The 22241-nt window shown below is 38.0% G+C and overlaps 1 protein-coding gene across 3 annotated transcripts in view; it reads right to left on the bottom strand.

Annotated features, from left to right (window-relative positions):
* Window positions 1-22241, bottom strand: part of micu1 (mitochondrial calcium uptake 1) — a 75730-nt gene that overhangs the window by 18753 nt on the left and 34736 nt on the right. The window contains exons 6-7 of one of the 3 annotated variants that reach the window (XM_057848052.1): window positions 18284-18295; window positions 4404-4518 (exon numbers count right to left, since the gene is read on the bottom strand). In XM_057848052.1, coding sequence (XP_057704035.1) covers window positions 4404-4518; window positions 18284-18295 — 127 coding nt within the window. Of the gene's footprint in view, window positions 1-4403; window positions 4519-5203; window positions 5668-18283; window positions 18296-22241 lie in introns of those variants that run through there. The other 2 variants (XM_057848055.1, XM_057848054.1) reach the window with 2 other exon arrangements.

The following is a 22241-nucleotide window of genomic DNA, read 5'->3' as shown; positions in this document are numbered from 1 at the left end:
AGCGCGGGAGAATTCTGGGGTGGCCATCGATGAGTCCGGATCTAAATCATATTGAACACTATGGAGAGATCTCAAAATTGCTGTCGCAAGAAGGCACCCTTCAAATCTGAAAGACCTAGAACAGTTTGCAAAGGAAGACTGGTCCATCATTCCATCGGAGAGGTGCATTTTATTTTTATAGCAGTTAGGCTTGAAAAAGCTCAGAATTATCAGACAGGGGGACAAGAGCAATGTCTTTAACCGCATCAGGGCCAAGCATCTCGCAGACAATGACTTTGCAGTCATTAATGTCTCTGTCACAGGGTGGTCCTTTTCGGATTTGGCAACAAGTTCAGCAACAAGGTAACTGGCTTTGGTGGCCTTCTCATTTACCTTTGTATTTTTTCTAAAAAACTGTTTTCACAAAGGCGAACAAAATAGTCCATCGACTTGTTTTGAAGCCATGGGTGTTTCGTTTGGAGATGACGTTTAAACTTGCTTGGCACCATGGCGCTGTTGGACAGCTACTCGTGTCGCGTTGAAGAACTGCTCGGATTTCTAGCCATTAGCCACTTTGCTGTCCTCAACAATGTGATAATGAATGAAATAAAACACAGGGGGAGGATTGACGGTCATCATATATGAATACAATAGAAAGGACACTTTTGAGTATATCGACACATGACGAGTCTAACCAAATGATGTGGAGTAGACGTGCTGGGGTCCACATTGTTGCGGACAGCAAGGTCGCTGATGGCTAGAAATCCTAGCAGTTCTTGGAACGCGACTCGAGAAAAACCTCGCTCATCTTCACACGACCGAGAACTTTCTACCTACTCCTTCCTTCCTTCCTTCCTAGTGCAACTGCACCCGACGACGTAAAAAAAAAAAAAAAAAAAAAAAAAAAAAATATATATATATATATATATATATATATATATATATATATATTAGGGCTGTCAAACGATTAAAAATTTTAATCGAGTTAATTACAGATTAAAAATTAATTAATCGTAATTAATCGCAATTAATCGCAATTCAAACCATCTATAAAATATGCCATATTTTTCTGTAAATTATATATATATTCTGTAAAATAAATTGCTGGAATGGAAAGATAAGACACAAGATGGATATATACATTCAACATACGGTACAAAAGGACTGTAGTGGGCATTTCACTCTACTGTCATTTAAATCTGTCTATGCTGTCCTCACTCCGAAGCGTCTACTTTTTCCAAAGCCAGACAGCTAGTGAACGACGCCTTAATAATTAGACTTCTTCCTTTTTCATCTGATTTATTAATAAAATGGCCTCAAACCATTGTCCTCTTTAGACCGTCGTAAAACTACAAAAAAAAAAAGTACACAAGCATTGCATTAGCAACAACGTTAGCTTAGCACGCTATACAGGTTCACTAAACATAAACAAAAAGCGTCTCATACAAAAAATATAACATTTCGCTTACTAACATAATATGTACATTCTTTACAACAACCATACTTATGGACAAATCTTGTCCAAGGATAATATAAGCACAACATTATCAGCCCGAGACGTCGTGCTGCCATAATGAACTGGAAAGAAAACAATAAACCATGTCGCAAAGCGACCACAAGAGTTCGCTGTTGGACAGCAAAAAAAGTCTTGCTGTAAAACTTACCAAAAGGCAGAATACTTTCTGAGCGGGACATGTGCGTTAATTGCGTCAAATATTTTAACGTGATTAATTTAAAAAATTAATTACCGCGCGTTAACGCGATAATTTTGACAGCCCTTATATATATATATATATATATATATATATACACGATAATATTGGTCACCGATAATTATCGGCCGATAATGGCAATTATGACGTCACACAGATAATCCAGATAAAAAAATTCAACCGATAATGCAATCCGATAATTATATACTTGATTTAGCCTCCAAATGTGCGCAACCGAAGAATTCAGCACGCCGCCTCCTCAACCCCTTCCCTCTCTGAAGCCCCTGAGGGAGGAGGGGTTGAGGAGGCGGAGTTACACGACAAGAAGTAGTTGAATATTATGGCGGCTGTTACTAAAAAAACGACGCTCTCGCCATCTGCGAAACATTTACCGTAGAAGTTCCACAAGGCAGAAAGAAAGCGTCCTCTGTCCTCATTCAAAACCACTAACCCAGCAGCCATTTAAAACTGCATCACAAAAATTTTTGGAACGAATACGAGGCTGCTGCTAGCGGGAATGCTAAAGCTATTGTAAACGCTGACTAAGTAAACTACTTGTGACGATACAGAGTCGGGCTGTTTGGGAATGCAGCCCAAGGCGGGTGGTAAATTCGCATCTAAGGCTAAACACCGGCACGACTGGAGACCGATAGTCGGCAAGTAGCCGTTTTCCGACGGAGCCCGCCGCTCTGGCCGGTCTGGCAGGCCGCCGCCGCCGCCTCGCCTCGGGACCTCCGTCGAACACCCCGGTTTCTCGAGCGTTCCCCCACGGCGTGCGAGCAGAGCCAGGACCCGAATACGCCGCGGCGAACCGGCCAGGGCGGGCGGATTATCCGGTATGAACGTAGCTGCCGCCGCCGCCGCCGCCAAGACATGACACGTTTTTTTTTTTTTTTACCTAAATGACCCGAGAACCAAAGCCCTGGATAGAAAAATAATGCAGTTTATACGACCACCATTCTTCATGAAAAAGTGATGTCCAGTAAGCAAGCTTATCATGACGGCACAGTGGTTAGATGATAATTTAAACATGGAGAAAACGAAGTCAGCCAGTCAATAATGCATTCAGTATGTAAAATGACGAGCGGTCAGATGACTTTGTAATGCTGCCTTTATTTTCAGCTTAACAAAACAACACGGCTCCAACTCGGTCCAAATAGTACTGCCGTGTATCAGCTTAGCTGCTGTAAAGCAAATGTCATGAAAGCCGCAAATGTAAACAAAGCGCTGCAGAATGGGTATATGACATCTCGCTCTTTTGAGTTAATCATTTTCACAGTGTGCAACAAAGCATATAACACTGGCAATCACTTTTCAAATTATTTAACTTATTTCTCTGCTCAATTACAGTCACAGTAGATAATCAAATTCTTAAATCAATATTCTGTAGCCACAAATATTATTCAAAATCTTTCCTTCTTCCAAGGTTTTTTTTTTTTTTTTTAGGATTAAGTATAATAATGTATTGCTTAAAACAAGGCTGTTAAGATTGTTTTCAGCTAGCTATTTTTCTTCCAAGAAATCTGAGAAAAATACACTTGAAGCGATGGCAGATTTCACTTATTGCCAATAGATTTACACTTAAAACTGACTAGTTTTAAGGAGGTGTGTTTTGCAGTGTATTAATGTTATATATGTTAGGAATGGCTTACTTTTAAAGGCATTTTTGTGCAACTCAGGTATTTACTCTGTAAGTAATTGTTGCCAAAGGTTTACCATTACACAATGTCAGACAATCTGACATTATTTAGATGTTTGAATTGACGACTTGTCCATATTTTATGTTGAAAAAAAGAGCAATAAATTATATTTTTGCACAGTAATATTTTCTTTTGTGTATACTTTAAAATTTTACATAAATCTTTTAATAGAATTATCGGCTTGACATTATCGGTTATCGGTTGGAATGAGGAGGAAATTATCGATTGAAAAATGTATTATCGTGCATCACTTATATATATATATATATATATATATATAAATGCGACATCGACATTGGATAATTTCTCACGGCACACCTGATGATCTCTCACGGCACCGGTTGAAAAACACTGTTCTAAAGGATGTGCAAACAAATATTGAGTTGAGGGTGCCAACAATTTCGTCCAGCCCATTTTTTGCATTCTGTGTAAAATTGTGTACATTTTGGCTTTTCTCTTTAGCTATTTTGTGTTTTTCCAAAGCACATCTAAGAAATGAAAACATTCATACTGAAAATATTTGTAATTGCATTAATTTCTGTGAGAAATGCTGTATTTTCTGGAAAAATTGCAGTTGTGCCAATAATTTCGTCCATGACCTTATGTAATTAAATGTTCCACTTTTGTACGCATGCAAAATTGAACGATAGAAACCAAAAGTAAGTCTGCTTTGTCCGCTTAAAAATGACTTGCCCTTGAAAGGTTCTTTAAACGGACTTTCTTTTAAAAGGACTTTATAAGAATGAACAGATAAAAATAGACCAGCTAAGCTGCGGATAAAAATAAAAGTAGCTATTGGAAACTAAAAAGTCAGTGTCATAGTTTTCATTGTGACATACAAGTACTTGCAGGAAGTTCAATGTAAAATGCATTTGAATTTGACTTGAAAATGAATTCCTTTTCAAATGTCATCCTTTTAAAATGTGACACAAGAGATTGACTTGGTATTAAAATTGAGAACTGTGTGCAGGGCTTGAGGAACGTTAGGTCAAAAGAACAAATCTGCACTTACTGGACAGCACAGTGGTGAGAAAGATGTAGTCGGAGAAGGAAATGAGGCCACATTCTCCCAGAGTGTAAAATATGCTGTCTTCATCTGCAAACTTCTCCCTCTCTTGAGCTATTTTCTGCTCAAAGTACCCCAGAAAAACAAAGAAAATATCATATTAAAAGAGCAGAAGGTATTTTGTTCAGAACAAGAACCACTAGCTTCCAGTGCTGTGTCTTTAACACCGACACCCCCGAAAAACAAACAAAAAATGTTTTCTTTACAAAATATAAGGGAACCAGTGTGCATTTGACTGAATACATTACATGTGCATTATGAGTCATGCAAGTGCTGCATACACATACAGTAATGCTGTACAGGCAGGTGAGAGTGGTGATGACAAATAGTAAGTGTAGAAAACTTCATTTAGCAGAGACTGTACTCACAGTGTGAAATTGACATAACAAGAGAGGAAAAATCACAAGACCGCAGCACAAACATACACATTATAAACCACATCTGGAACACAAACCAAAAGGTATTAATATAAACAAAGGGATTTTGGGTTTTCACGCACACATATGCAACAGTTCACACAGGTAACTAATATTGTTTTTCTGTTAGCATGTGTATAGTAACAGCCTTGCATGAGAGTGTGACCTAATCACATGCATACTGCACACTCCGTGAAAGAAAGGTTAAATAGACGATTTTTCAGTAAACGATCCACCAAACAAGAGTGGTTGTACTGTATAGACAGCGCATGCCTTAGGAGGAGTTGGGTTTGGGGTCAGGGGTTAAACACTGAGCCCTGGTGGAGTTACCTCCGTCTGTATGTGGTCCATTTCAGAGGAAGAGGAAGGATGAGAAAGAACTGTTAGAGACAGCATGGCCTCTGCTATCTTTAGCAGGGTCTTGAACGATAAAGACAGTCTTTCATACACAACACACACAGAAACAAAAGTAAAAACATCAACCCGCACAAAACATTTGGTTTGATAGTAAAATAAGTAAAAAATGTTTCAGCATTTTGTAATCAACTGTTGTTCTTAAAATTCAGAAATCTTATAGTGTTATGGTAATACCACATTATCCGATGAGCAGACGAACAGCAAATGAAATTAAAGCACCACTAGGGAACTTTCAGTTTTGGTCAATTTTAGCGGCGCAGGTGGACAAACGCGGTAGTGTCTTGCCTTAAAGGGTACCACGGATAGAAAGACATGTAATTCTTAAAAGATAAATGTTTGTACGAGCTATAATAATTTCATATTAAAACCCCTCTTAATGTTTTCGTTTTAATAAAATTTGAATTTTTTTTTAAAAAGATAAACCAGTAGCTTGCCATTGTTGTTGAAGTCGCAGGGCGGTGACGTCACATGGCCACGCTGCCGTAATTCACAGTGTCACTCTTTAACTATATAAGGTAGTAATTTAAATACACCACAAAGTGTCAATGGTGAGTTTTAATTGATAAGGGATCAAGCCAATGAGTGCGTTTTGTCCCTCGACTGACGCCGTAGTTTCCTGTTTAGTGCGGGTCCATTGTGACTTACAGTACGTTCATTTGAGTGTTGTCTTCACAACAAAAAAAGACTCCTGATAATGGCTCCCAGCATCATAGTTTGTATATTGTGACTGAAAATTGCCATCTAGTGTATTTGTTGAGCTAAACGAGTTGCTAAAATGTTTAAATAGAGTTTGACCAAAGTCTGAGTAAGTTTTATGTGTATTTTGCATATTGATTTCAATTGTGAATTTGTGAATGCCAGTTCTCTTTGCATTGTTTTTTCACTGTGTGAGAATAGGGCCTAAATAAAACACATTGAAGCACTTTGCTTTTTGTGAGCATTATTTTTTGAGAGATATATTATTTTTGTTGCATTTTCACTATATGATATTTATGTTTGTTGTGAAGGAGTTGCCGAAGCTTATGCCAATAAACGGCGCGGTCCGAGGTAAGACTCTGATCGCCTGTGTCCACTTTCCTTTCTCTCTGCCTTACACCCCACTGTGGATTAAAGGAAAAATACTGCATCAGACAAGGGACAAAACGCACTCATTGGCTTGACCCCTAATTAATTTAAAACTTGCCACTGACACCTTGTGGCCTATTTAAATCACTACCTTACATAATTAAAGAGTGACACGGATTTTGATTTGTTGTTTTTAAAGAGTAACACGTGGAATTCTGGCAGCGTGGCCATGTAACGTCACCGCCCTGCTACTTCAACAACAATGGCGACCCATAAGTTTAAAATAATTTTACAAATTTTATTGAAACGAAAACATTAAGAGGGGTTTTAAAATCAAATTATTATAACTCGTAGTAAGATTTATCTTTGAAGAACTACATGTGCTTCTATCCGTGGTTCCCTTTAAGGAAGACTGCGTTTCCCATGAGAACCTAATCTCGCGGTTGCCTGCAGTTGGATTGATTTGTTTCCAGCGGCTGTGTGAAAGATGAATAGTGATGAGGTAATGAATCCAGTTGTGGCTATAAAACATTGTAAAGATGTTGAAACGTTTTTGATATTTTACTGTATTACCCACTGAATCCCTCCCCCAGAACTCATCAGCGACTGACTCGCTGCAAAAACTTTTAGTCGATTTTGTTGCTATTTTTACCATTTTTGCGGAATTCACACAAAAGCATTCGAATCAACTACTTTATAACAAATGGGGAAAGGGGATAGTGACGTACAGTGGGGCAAATAAGTATTTAGTCAACCACTAATTGTGCAAGTTCTCCCACTTGAAAATATTAGAGAGGCAACCCAAAATCATCACTGCTCTAGAGGAGATCTGCATGGAGGAATGGGTCAAAATACCAGCAACAGTGTGTGAAAAGCTTGTGAAGAGTTACAGAAAAAAGTTTGGCCTCCGTTATTGCCAATAAAGGGTACATAACAAAGTATTGAGATGAACTTTTGGTATAGACCAAATACTTATTTTCCACCATGATTTGCAAATAAATTCTTTAAATATCAAACAATGTGATTTTCTGTTTTTTTTCTCCCACATTCTGTCTCTCATTGTTGAGGTTTACCCATGTTGACAATTACAGGCCTCTCTAATATTTTCAAGTGGGAGAACTTGCACAATTAGTGGTTGACTAAATACTTATTTGCCCCACTGTATGCCATAAAGCAGTCAGCACATTTGTAATTTTTTTGTGTAGAAGGGTTCCTGCCACCCTCCTGACAGTTAGTGCCGGTGAAAGCGATACAGACCCCCTCAGGCCATGACAGGTGTCATTCAACTAGTTGTCAGTCGACATATCACTAATGTTATGAAAATATTTTATAAAGGTAGAAAAGTTCCCTAGTGTTGCCTCAAAGCTCATAAAATTTAGGAGTCATGACAAAAAGCTAGTGGTAAGAGAAAAGAATATCGTAAGACGACAAAGAATATTAGCCATACATTACCATGGATTATTAAGTGTTTTATTGTCTTGTTGATCTGTAACTACATTCAGTTGTCTATCTTCCATGCGTAGGTGAGCTTCATATCCTTGCCACCAACTGACTTGCTGCTGTGTAATTGTGACTTGTATGATCAAAAATGTTATGTATAACATTTTAACAGATTGCATTAAATTGCCTAATTTTGTTTTACAGATGTGACAATTAAATAATCACATCAGCAACATTGCTTAGTATCTCTCCTCATTCGTCATTAAAGATAATAGTCTCTAAAACATTTTATGGAATGACAAAATGCTTGTGTAAACCAATTCCTATTGTGATCAAATAAATGTATGAATGTTTGCTCTGGAATGGATTATAGCAAATAAAATGAAACTCTGATGCAAATAATGTTTTTGTAATTTTGCAAAACAAAATGAAAACTGCACCACAAAGAGGATTGCGTTTGAAACTGATATGAAGTTGTACCTCAAAAATCTGTTTTAAAGAGATTATTGAATAGGGGGCATCCCCTTTGGATGGAATAACCTAACCAGATCTACCCATTAAATTACTGTCTCCCATCTAAAAAAAAGTTAAATGAAACTTCAATTACATTATAACTAGGGATGGGAATTTATATGATTTTTACGATTCCGATTCCATTACTGATATTGTTTAAAGATTCGATTATTTACCGATTCTCTTATCGTTTCTAATTTGGGGAAAAAGAAGAACAAACATTTTGATTGGCATCGAGTTTGTTTAATCAGAAGTCACAACCTTACAAACTCACAACGAGGTCAAAAGAGGCCCAAAGCCTTAATGTTAACTGTGGCAATAAGTGGCAAATGCACAAGAATGTGTTACATTTTACTAAAACATTTTTCTAATAGAAATAAAAAATTTGGCATACATTGACATATAGGTCAATGTTCTGCCTTTGGCAATATGTGTTAAAGCAGGGGTCCCCAAACTTTTTCCTGTGAGGGCCACATAACTTTTCCCTTCTCTGTTGTAACAGAAAAAGTGTGACGATTGCAGGAGTGCCTAAATGTAAAAAATTATTGTTTTTCAGAAAGCCACAATCAAATAACTCTTTATGGATTCTTCACGGAACAAAAGTAAATAAAATAAAATTGATAATATAATATAATATAATAATAACACTATTAATTTAATAGATAATAACCAAATAACCCTCTCTGAGTTCCTCACAGAAAAAGGCCAGGAAATATATAACACTATTGAGGAAAAAATATAAAATTCGAAATGCTCTCTGGTATTGTTCAGGGGGCCGGACCAAATGTGGAGACGGGCTGTATCCGGCCCGCGGGCCGTAGTTTGGGGACCCCTGTGTTAAAGTGTATTATTTACCATCATATTGAAATGCATGCATTTTAGTTTTTATCGTGCTTTCACGCTCAAGTGGGGGCGCCCTTGAGCTTCCTCACGTGAAGAAGAACGCGCTCACGTGAAGAAGAGCACGCTTACACGCGAAGAAGAAGTGCCGCATCCAAGCGAGTGAGCGAGTTAGTGACAGAGGGAAACACTGCTACGAGCCTACGTGCTTTGTTAATGTTTGTAAAATATCTACAGAGGCAACGCCCGTACTGTATGTATCATCTTTTGTGTTGTTGTTGTGTGTTTCCACTCGCGATCGGACACTTAAATCCAGTCGTGTAGTTGTTTGAACGATGTGCTAATGCTAGCGAACGCATGCTAACAGTTTGTGTTATTAATGTATTAGCAGCTAATCATCGCTGATTTACGTTGATGCAAACCTGTTTGTTATTGGGGACGAAATTGATTTGTTTCATTTCTATTTTTTGTTTCACTCTTCAAGTGATGGTTAAATAAAGTCAGCAAATTATACCAACGTCTTCTGTATCATCATTAGTGAGTTTAGCTAGCTGTATAGCCAGGACTGAGCCTTAGCGTCTCGGTGAGGACATTGCAGTCGTATTCCCTCCCGATGCAGTTATCTCTACTTTGCAATGACTGCAAGTCGCTTTGTTGTAATTTTTTCTCGTGAAGTGAAGACACACTTTTGAGCGTTTGAACCTACGTGCTGTCATTGTTATGTTTACGGCTGCAATGCTCATGCTAAACCATCGTAACCTTTCATTTTCACCGACTTTCCTGGTGAAGTGTAGCCAAACTTTGGAGCGAGTGGTTCTTGGCGCCATGCTAGTTTGATTGGTCTGGACAACAAGACACGTCACGACGCAATATGCGTCTTTAGGAATCGTTAAAGGGATCGTTAAGGGTTTTTCATTGTGATGTCGAGGCCTCGAAACACTAGGAAGCGGTTCGGAATTGGAATCGGATTTCGATTCCCATCCCTAATTATAACACAGCAAGGCTTCAGCTTGAAATTACATTTTGTAAACAGAAGATTCCTTTCCCAATAGAAGTGCTTAGGTTGTTATTGTTACAGTAGTTGGGTACAGTGCCTTGCAAACGTATTCAGCCCTCTTGAACTTTTCAACCTTTCGCCACATTTCAGCCTTCAAACATGAAGATATAAAATTTATTTATTTTTTGTCAAGAATCAACAACAATTGGGACACAATCGTGAAGTGGAATGAAATTTATTGGATATTTTATACTTTTTTAACAAATAAAAACCTGAAAAGTGGAGCGTGCAATATTATCCAGCCACGTTGCATTAATACTTTGTACCCGACTGAGCTCGAGTTGTTTTACAACGAAGAATGGGCAAGAATTTCAGTCTCTCGATATGCAAAATTGATAGAAATACCCCAAGCGACTTGCAGCTGTAATTGCAACAAAAGCTGGCGCTACAAAGTATTAATGCAACGTGGCTGAATAATATTGCACGCCCCACTTTTCAGGTTTTTATTTGTTAAAAAAGTATAAAATATCCAATGAATTTCATTCCACTTTACAATAGTGTCCCAATTGTTGTTGATTCTTGACAAAAAAAATCTAAATTTTATATCTTTATGTTTGAAGCCTGAAATGGGTTGAAAGGTTAAAAAGGTCAAGGGGGCCGAATACTTTCGCAAGGCACTGTTGTTGCTTGGGTTGTTATCTATCCCTGTCAACTTCAGACCTGTGAAGCAATTTGAGTCTCATCTGTAATAAAAAAACAACATAAGGTATGCTATATTTGGAGAACTACTGATCATATTTGCATCCAGGACTTTTGAAGTAATACCTGTATGTGAAGTATATATGGAAAAAAAACACAGACAAGTCTGAAAAAGCAGTTTCTGCTCTTGCACCCCTCTTTAAAATAAACTGCTGTATTTTAAGCCAAAAGAACTGTTGTGTTTGACAGAACAATATGTCTATATGCTACCATAGCAGATTCATGGCGCATTAAGCCCCCAAACTACGAGTATTTTTAATGTGTCCGTTTTACCCTGGAAACACCCGTTTACAGACGTCGCGTAACCGCTCGTTTCAACCAAGCCATAAAAAGAAGCTCAGTAATTATATTTATTATTCATAATGTCTGTCATTTTTAGCTTAGAGGCATTAATTGCTGTCTAATATTTAGCTTAAAAAAAAAAGACTTTAAAATTTTATTCACTCGCATATTTTAAACTTTTAAACAAATTACGTTTAATGAAACATTGTGACAAACGTCCCCAACATTTTAGATGATGGATCCAAACAAAGAAAAAAAAAAAAAGGTTTAAAAGGGTAAATACATGAAAAAGAAAATCTCGACCACTCCTCGATGTCTGCGATTTCTGCATTGCGACCCTTGTTATATGTCCATGTTATACTTATAAAATCCCTAAAAAATGCAGCTGTGGCCGTTCACAGCTGTGTCTTCACACTCTACATACATACATGCTACATGGCGTTTTTGGATCGAAAAGAGGTTAGTGCGCGATAATATCTCTTTAAAATCGTGGCGTCTTAAATTATGCTCTCACCTCCAGTTAGGGTTTTGCTGTTTAAAAAAATAAATATATATATATATATATATATTTTTTTTTAAATGCCCTCCTGTTCAAAATCTTTCTTCCCCCAGAAAATAGAGATTTTAAGCTTTCCAATAATGTATCACACATGTATATATGACAATTTTGAAATTTGGCCAAATTGGGGTCTCAGAGCGAAACTTCAAGTCACCTGAGTGTTTTCCGCCTTAATATATAAATATACAGTATACGTATATATATATATATATATATATACACTAGTATATAGATACTTAGGGGTGTAACAGTGCACAAAAATCTCGGTTCGGTATGTACCTCGGTTTTGAGGTCACGGTTCAGTTCATTTTCGGTACAGTAAAAAAAAAAAAAATGTAAAAAAAAAGCAAATGTGCTAGTGGTTTATTACACACTTTTGTGCTTTCAACAATAGGAACATTAGCCCATACAAAGCTAGAATTCTGCTCAAAAAGTAGCGGGTATTTAAAGATAATCCAACAACAATTTGCCTTTCAGATCCCGCATATTGGTCAGCTTTCTTTCTGAAAGAAAGAAGAAGTCCTGTGCTAAAGAGAAACGCAATCCCAATGACAAAGATTTTAACATGTATTTTACAAATGAAATGCCTCAATGAAACATGTTTTTTTCTTATGAACGGTTTTCAAAAGCTTTATTGGTGGATTTTCTCAAGTTAAAGCGCCACACAGAAATTAATAAATTTAATTGTGTAAGCAGGATGTGTGTATTATTCTTATTATTTAATTACAGGTGTTTTAGCTCATTTTAATTATTTTATTTAAATGGGCTATTATTTTATTACGTGTTCATATTTTACAAATGTGATGTAGTATTCATTTATATTGTATAACTTTAGTTCCTATGTGAATGTTAGTTCCTACTTGTTTTGTTGTGGTAGGAGTGTTTTGTATTGAACACCGGGCCGTGTTGGTTATTATTTTAGCAGAGAAGACCGCAGTAAATCAACAAAGACAAGTCAACTGTGCCCCGATCTACCACTCAAGAGATCTGATGGACTCAAAAAGTAGGTTACGATTGCATATTAGTTTGAAAATCGACCGGATCCACCATATTATTACACGAGTGACTTCCGGCCCGATCCTAGCTAGTAGTATTGACGCAGGAGGTCCGCGTCTCGCGTCAAATAATCAACTCTGCCGTTCTTTTTCGCGTGCGTTGCGTTGAGCCGCTTCTGGGACGCATCTAACACGCGGCCACACTGCGACTAGTGTGCATTGGCTGACTGACTCTAGCACCCGCGTTTCACTGCGTTCTCGCGGCGGCCACGTTGTTGCGACGTTTCTGGACTGTCCTACCGTGTTGGTCCTCCTTATAGTACAGAAGACGGAGTAAATATGATCTACACAAAGAAACTAACTCGATCGACTCACAGCCTCGAAAAGGGTTATATTACGTCAGAAACTCGTTCGGTACGCCTCTGTTCCGAACCGACTATCACGTACCGAAACGGTTCAATACTATTACATGTACCGTTACACCCTTATATATACTGTATGTACATATAAGCTGCATCAATATTTTTTCAAGAGTACGAATTACATAAATATATGATTAATTGACTTTTTAAAAAATGAAGAAAAAAAAAATAAGACCACAAATGACAGAATGTGTATGTGGCTCTAATTGGGAGTCTTATCTCAAATTACTGATCCACAAATGAGTGTAACCTTCATTACTTGTACTCAAGCTAATTAACAGATAGCGCTTCATTTGACAAAAGCGCGCCTCCTGATTGGTGTCAACATCACAGCTGTCAGAGTGAATTTGAGCATGCTTCCTTATTAAATATCTGTGCTAAGCCAGATCATGTGCTCATACCAATCTCTACGCATCAGTCTAAGCTTGTAGCTGCAGGAAAATTATGAAAGAGCAACTGACTCTTCTGCGAGTCAAGGCACAGATATGGTTATGACGGAGCTTCTGACGATGCTGTCAAATGAATCACTGTTATATATAACCGAGCAAGTCCCAGAGGAGGTCGAGAGCGTTTGGTCAAGGCTAATCTCCTGTGTTTCCTAGCAGCCTGAAAGCTGCACTGGACACATTTGAACTTACTTCAAAAGTCCAGCAAATTTAATTCATCATTCAATGAGGTCTTGCAGTCTGTAGCTAACGTGCCAAGTGCCAAGTTTCTACTCATTTCACATCAGGCAACGGAAATGCTTTCTAAGTACACTCGGACTAAATGATATAATATTATGATTCTGGAAGGTGTGCATGATCATTATGAAAGCTAAGCATAATATACTGTGTGTATATATATATATATATATATACACATACATACATACATACATATACTGTATATCCTGTATATTAACTGTTAAAGTATAGATTAATAGCATTCAGTCATTGGTTCATGTGTGTATTTTTCATTTGGCGGAAAACACATTCTAGGCTGAAAAAGCAGTTTCTGCTCTTTCTGTGTTTTGGACCAAAAGAACTGTTCTGTTTGAAAGAACAATATGTCTTTATGCTGCCATAGCAGCTTCATGGCCGATTAAGCCCCCGAACTATTTTTAATTTGTCCGTCTTACCCTTGAGACCCCCGTGTACAGACACCACGCAGCCGCTTTTGTTTCAACCCAGCCATAAAAAGAAGGTAATCATATGTATTATTCAAAGTGTCTATCATTTTAGCTTAGAATCATTGACATCTAATATTTAGTAAAAAAAAAAAAAAAAAAAAAAAAAAAAAAAAAAAAAAACACTTTATGAAATTATTTACTCGCATATTTTAATATTTTAAACTTTTAAACAAATTATGTCAAGATGAAAAAATTGTGTCTGTAAGTAGGTCACGGATATCTACCCCATGACTAGCGCTTAATTGTATTTTTTTTTTGTTACTGTTGCATTTTCCCCGATATTTTAGATGATCAATAATTGATCCAAAGAAAATTGGAAAAAAAAAACAAACAAAAAAAACGTTCAAAAGGGTAAATATTTGAAAAAGAAAATCTCGACCACTCTTTGATGTCTGCGATTTCTGCATGGCGACCCTTGTTATATTACCGTGTTTCACGCATAAAATCCACCAAAAAGTCCAGCTGTGAACATTCACAGCTGTGTCTTGACACTCGGTGAGTCATGCTACACAGAGTTTTTGAATGAAAACGAGGTAAGTACGCGATAATATTTCATTAAATTTAAAGTTAAACCGATACCAGTATCGGCAGGGGGCGCCGATCCGGCCCAAATTGGTGATATCGGTATCGACGAGTACCAACATTTAGGGCGCCGATACCATCTACTGGCATCACTTGAACGCAAATATACTGTCCTCCCAATGTGAGCTAACTTCCCAAATCATTACATCTGTATGTCTTTGTCTCGACACTGCCAAACGAAATTTACACCTTTGTCTTCAATATTACGGATGTACACTACAACATATCCGCAATGTTTCGCTGCTCATCAAACATGACATTCACAAACGGTTAGCATGCGTTAGCTAACGCTTGCTATTGTAGCGCCGATGGGATCAGAAAGATTAAGACCGTGGGAGACTAAGCAAACTCATGGTTTCATGATGAACAATGAGTGGCAAATTAAGAGCGCCGTACTTCAAAATCGTCCTGTTTATGAAAGTCGATTGTCATATGTTGTGCAGTAATGAGCAGAAGTGACTTCTGTGGCCAGAAAACACTCAAGCGGCCCAGCGCGCACACTAGATATCATCAAATAGCAACCTAGATGTCCTATGTTAGATCCCATGCCAACTCTCGCGTGCACACACTCGATATCATCAAATAGCATCCTAGATGTGCTACATTAGATCCCATGCCATTAGCTGCGTGAGCCCAGAGCGACGCGTAGTCCATATAAAAGCCGCCGACGCCATTGATGAAATAGAAACCGCCATGACTGAATGGAAGTTAAGCAGGCCAAATCAATCCATACCAGTGACTATAGATAATGCTGCAAATACTGTTAATTCAGTACATGTTACAGATGGACCCAGACCACAAAAAGGATGGTTTACTTATATGGTAAATATAGCTGCTAAGAGAGCTGCAGCAATCAACAGTGTGCCCCACTTTACAAACAGTAAAGATTGTTCTCAGCACTTATATACAAAATTTCTTCAGATCAGTAAGAAGTAAGCACACAAATATTATGCACTAAAATGCTTGTTTATATGATGGCACTGTTATTTTTGCTTGTTAGCAAATAATAATAAAAAAAAAAAAATAATAATAACAGTTATATTTTCTGTTTCAGAGCATTAAATGTATTGAATTGTATCGAAAATCGTACCGAGCCGTGACTTAACTGTATCATTGCATCCCTTATACTGTACATACATATATATATATATATATATATATATATATATATATATATGTATGTATATATTTTTTTTTTAACAGAGTGGTATCGGAATGGTATCGGTATCGACCGATACTGCACAGCCAGGTATCTGTATCGGGCCCAAAAAATGGTATCGGTGCAACACTAATTAAAATCATGGTGTCTTTAATTATGCTCTCTCATGCTCCCACCTTGAGTTAGGGTTCAGGGGTATAAATTTTTTGTTTTTTTAAATGCCCTCCTGTTCAAATGTGTCTTACCTCAGAAAATTGAGATTTTAAGCTTTCCGATGATGTGTCACACATGCATATAGGACAATTTTGAAATTTGGTCAAATTGGGGGTCTCAGAGCAGAACTTCAAGTCACCTGAATGTTTTTTGCCATATATATTTTCAACTTTTTCATCAGCAATTATCCCTCTTCCGAAAAGCTAAAAATCAATTAACATGTAAGTGTGTTCAGAACATCATGCACCTCTCTACTGTGCAGTTTTACAAAGACCTTATCCAACCTTTGCACTTATTCTGGATGAACACTCCCTGCTCCTATGAGATCATAATTGGGACAAAATGGCCACCAGCAGCATGTGAGTGGATGTTTGGGTAGACATATTAACTGTCTGTCTCTGGTCCTCAGAGGTCCTACGGAACAGGTGTGCTGTAATAGCTCATAATTATTCTTGGGACGCAACTGAAGAATCGATCCTGATACACAATGCTCAGCCAACACATTTTGGTTGCTAAGAAATGGCTAAGAAAAAAGCATGCCCTCAGAATACCACGTGACTCAAAAATCTCTTGTACATTCGGAGAGCATATATAGAAGAAAAGGAAAGAATTCTAACGCTTTTTTTTATGTGTATTCATTGATAAATTGAGATCTGAGTAAAACAGAATCAACATTGCCATTTAAATAAAGTCCAATACGAGGGCTTCTGGAACTTCCTGTAAAATCAAAAAGAGTGAGCATGATAACAGCTATGGTGAAAAGAAGATTGTTTATATGAAAAACACACGCTCACGCACTCTCAGTAAAAAGTGTCCAATGATACAGAAGTTATGTCTATTCATTCAAAAGCCCACAATATATAGGGAACCGTTTAAACAGACTAGAGATGTGCAAATAATTCCTGCCTTAAGTGACTTTAAACCATGCTCTTCAGGCATCATGCAGTGTTTGCGTCAGAACAATTCAAAAGATGAATTGGTGAAGGCTACAAAGCACATCAATACAGCCTCAATGCTAGCTAACAGGCATTTCCTGGGTCCCAAAGCCCCTGTGTTGCCACCATGCAAGGAAAGGGTGCCACCACCAGCTACTTTTTGAGGAGAACACTGGCAACAGGGCATGCTGAAGAAATGGGCATTTGTGCCAAACCAAGGCCCGTAGGAGGAAGCTTAAGCTAACTCTTAAAATGGAAATAAAAGGAGATGAAGGAGAAAATTATTTATAAAGAACGAGGGAGATCGAGTGGAGGGGAACAGCGATGTAATGATTTAAATATGGGCAGCACATTTAAACATTTTCTGATGATTATAGCATCTATCTTAAAAGTAGCAGTCTACATAGTTTTCTGTGAGGTCGATATTTTAGTTGCTCATCCTTTTTGCTGCTGAAGTATTTGGTATTGTTAAGAGAAATAAAGTAGAAAGTTCAAGTTTGAATAATTTAGTAAGGTTGGTATAGCAGACAATTGCAAGGAACAGGTTTAAACAAAGAGCAGTGGAGAGATCTTTAGCATAACAGCCGACGTAGAGTTACACTTTGTCCAATGCTGAAACACTAGACAATAACTGCAGCAGCAATGGGTAATGTGTATCTGTAAGTGATTGAGACTACCTTCATTATTAAAAGAGGCTTTAACCTGACTGACCTGCTACAAGCCACTGCACAAACCCTTGGTGGCATCTCCCATAGCGTTGGCCGACCTCTATTCGTTCCCTACTTTTTATGGTTCAGTGTCCAGCCTGTATTTTTTGGCTGCATTGGAAGGATTTGTTAAATTACTTTAAAAAAAATGTTTGGCTGTTCCCCAGCACTAACAACAGGATAGAGGGTTGAAGCTAACATTAGGAGGGAAGTGTGAGAAATAATTATTTAAAAAAAAAGTATAAAGGAAAAGGAGAGGCACATTTTGACAAAAAACTTAAAGGATTAAGTATTGACTATACTGCGGAGCATTTCATTCAGGTGCATACATGCAACTTAGCACACACCCATTACCTGCCAGAAGTCCTGAAGAGGGGGGAGGGGCAGAAGCAGGGTTGGGGCAAGGACGAAGGGGAAGCAAGGATGAAAGGGAAGGGAGGTTTTGGGTAGAAACCGGGCATCAGCAGATGGATTTATTGTAGGCCAGGGTCAGGACAGACAAGGTGGAGATTTTGAAAAATGGGGTTTTGAGGAAAATGGTAATTCACAAGGAGGGGAAGAGAGAGAAAATGGTGCGATTACTTGTTATGAGAATGAGACAGTACACAAGGGCATGATAAAATCAACAACAATAAAATGGCAACAACGGGTTACATGTTAACGTGTGGCTGCATAAAGTACATCCCTATAAACACATTGGGTGGAGAACGCACAATGATGGACACAATGACAAATTGTGTTCAGGAAAGACAAGAAATCCCATTATTCTTTCAGAATGTCTCTGCTCTTTGGGTAGGTAAAACACACATGGTGAGTCAGTAAACACATTCATTGTTCAGTCACAGTCAACTGGGTGTGCTGTGTTTGCCTTATACAGTATGTAGGCCAAACCTGGAACAAATGAGCAATAACCAATGGGGATTTATTAAGGCTACGTCTACACTAGGACAGATAATTTTTTGCCTTGTAATCCGGACAATATTTTATAACTGTCCACACTACTATTAAGGTGCGTATATAAACAGCCCACTCCTGCACATGACGTCTGCATTTTGCGTAAAAATGAGCAGCCTCGTGAGTGACATCATCGTTCGCGGGGGTCAACTCTGAACTGTAAGCTTATCATTTTCGGCGTTGTTCGATGTCTTCTCCACACAAATTTAAGTTGAAGATTTACAAGCTATTTCAGTTGTAAAAAGAGGAGCAAGAAAGCTTGCCTGGTACACCAGACTCACCGCTGTTCCAGCTACTGAGTCTGGCCACCATTCAGCAGATACAATTTCCAGGGCGGAGCAAGCCACAGCAAACAGACAGCGGAGTGGACCAATCAGCGACGGGCAGACGTGACGTTAGTAAAATGACGAGGGCAGGACGAGGGACTTGCGCGCGGAAGTAAACATACGAAGAGAGCGGAGTTTATTCGACATGGCTAGCGCGAGACAAACTGTGTTCAATGACTCGTGTCGATGTGTTTTTGGTAATTTAAAACTGATTTTACCGTGGATTGGAACATATTCTCGGCTCTCCCGTTCACCATCTGTGTTGTTGTGGAGACGACTTTCGACGCGCAAGAGTGACGTTGCTCGTTAAGAACACGTCACACAAATAACAAATCTGATTTGTCGATTGATTTTGTACCTGCTCGAGAGGCCGTTAATGGGCTGGTTAATGGGACTTTTCTCTCAGTGTTTGAAAAATACAGGGAGAACAGTCTGGCCGTGCCAGGCAACAAGAAAGCTGCCTTCGTACCATTCGCTTCCATTGTTTACAATGCACAAAAGATGATCGATGGCACGCTCTATGACATCACTTCCTTTGTATCCGATTTTTATACGGATATCCCGACTATACTAAGCGGTGCGTCCATAGTTTAGGAAATTACAAATAAAATCTCGGGACAAGAGGTTGGTGTAGCTGACATGCCATATAGTGTAACGGCAACCCAAAATGTTGAAAAAGCCACATTGCCATTTCACAAAAAACAAATACAGTATGTCTGGAGCCGCAATATATTAAAAGCCTTATATAACCCTTATATTGAAGGCAACACATGCTTTATGTATCTATATTAGCCTACTATCAAAAAAGTTGGGTACAAATACATAATGAGCCTTCATGACAGAGCAGGGCGGTAAACCGAAAATTTACCGTTACCGAAATTCTTCAAGATGACCGACATAATTTTGACCATGTCGGTAAATTAGGTAATTTAATAAAACAAGAAAATATATTTTTTTCATCCCGCTTTGACTCTGTGTTGTTCGGCTATGTTCATTCCCCTTTAAGAAAGCAGACAGTGTGCTTACGTATGGAGTCACGTGGTTTTCAGGAAGCCAAACAAACAGAAGCCCGGTAGGCTAACGCTAGCGGCTAACGCTACAAGTCAACGGGATGGAGTCGGGCTTAAGTTAACTTCGCCAAACTTTCACCCGACATTAAATAAACTCTTGGCGGGTTCCACACGGGCTTTCACCCGCTGTCCTCCCTGGTTCTCACGATATCAGGAGAGGATGCTTTCAGTGCTTTCTTCTGGTAGCCAAGCCACAGGCTAACGCTAGCGGCTAACAGCGGCTACAAATGAATGTGATGGAGTCGGATAGCGGCTCTAACCCTGTCGAAACGGCTGAAGTTAATGAGTGGACTGGGCACGGACTTCATGTAGCAATCATTATGTCACGTTATTTGGCATCTCTGTGTGATTTCTCTGAAAGCTTTCATGATGGTAAAGCACTCAGCTAGTATAATCCAACAGTGAAGCCTATATATAATATGACAGTTTAATATTTTTATTAAACTATTAATACTATTTTTTCTGTATGTGTTTGCTGTATTCTGCCATCATAAAACCTTAAATGTTTCATTGGCATCAGAGCAATACAGCTTTAATCTGGTTTAAAAAATGTTTCGGGGAAAAAAAAAAAAAAACCTTAAACCTTGACGTACACACTTGCGTTGAATAATTATGTCACAGCAGCCATTACCAATAAGTTGTCTGAAGTGTACTGTTAAAGCTGCAAGTTATTTGTGTTAGAATGACATGTTTGCACAGTCGTCATATTGATTTTTATAATGTACATTTTTCAAGTCATACAAGTGGTTATAAATGTTCACACTAGAATTCTTATTGTTTACAAGATCTTTTTTTTTTAATACCTAATGTTTAGACTGCATGTGCAATTGTTAAATTGAAAGCTGGTAAATAAATTTAACGAGAAACGGTTAATTTGTATTCCATGCATTGATTCAAATTTTCAAATTATATTACAGTCCGCTTGGGTGAATTTATCGTCATTTATCGTTATCGAGGTAAATCTGCTCAATTTATCGTGATACGTACTTAAGGCCATATCGCCCAGCCCTACTTCATGATTAAATGTTTATTTTCCCTGCAGTGCATCCAAAGGAGAATGACGCACCACATCACTACTATGTTGTATGATGCCGCCTCAAGTTTAACTTTATTACAATATTAATTAATGAATTAGAAGAAATTTCATGTCATATTTGTCCTCCTACAGAAACCATAATAAAACAAAATATTTCCATTCCCCATTTTTTCCATTTTAAAACATTTTTGAAAAAGCTCCAGAGAGCTACTAGAGCAGATGTTGCTCTAGAGCCGCAGGTTGCTGACTCCCGGTCTAACTAATTACCGTGATTTTCGGACTCTAAGGCGCACCTTAATATACTATAAGCCACCACCCATCAAATTTGACATGAAAACGGCATTTGTTCATAGATAAGCCACACCATACTATAAGCCGCAGCTGTCCTAACTGTATTATGGGACATTTACACCAAAAGATGTTAACCATTTATTTCACAGCTGCGTCATAAGACTGTCACAATTATTAAATGACACTGTAACAAGAATTATTGACTGCTTATGACAAGGCATGTGCCAGTATGAGATTGTGACGGTATGATAACCTTAAGCAAAAATATCACGGTTTCACGGTATTGCAATTACAGCTTAAAATGTGTTACTTTGAGATATCTGGGTTAAAAAAAACAAAAAAACAAACAAACAAAAAAGTTTTTTTGTGGATTGGAACAGAAGCATAATGTTAAGTTAAAATAATAATAAATAAACACATGAAGTTCTAAATACAATCAAAATAAATGCAGTCAATTAGGTGAGCTTAAACCCACAGCCATAGCTTAACATTATTATCATCGGGGGTGGGGGGGGGGGGGGCGATTTTCCATAAAAAGCATGTGTGTATGACTCTTATCATGTTTACATTATACACACACTCTCTTTCTCAACACAGACAGTTGCCAGAGAGAAAAAGACACCACGTTTTACTAT

This window comes from Corythoichthys intestinalis, chromosome 10, assembly GCF_030265065.1.
Source record: "Corythoichthys intestinalis isolate RoL2023-P3 chromosome 10, ASM3026506v1, whole genome shotgun sequence".
In the NCBI taxonomy this organism is placed as follows: Eukaryota; Metazoa; Chordata; class Actinopteri; order Syngnathiformes; family Syngnathidae; genus Corythoichthys; species Corythoichthys intestinalis.
Note: the sequence above shows the minus strand (reverse complement) of the source record. Positions and strands in the feature narration are given on the sequence as shown.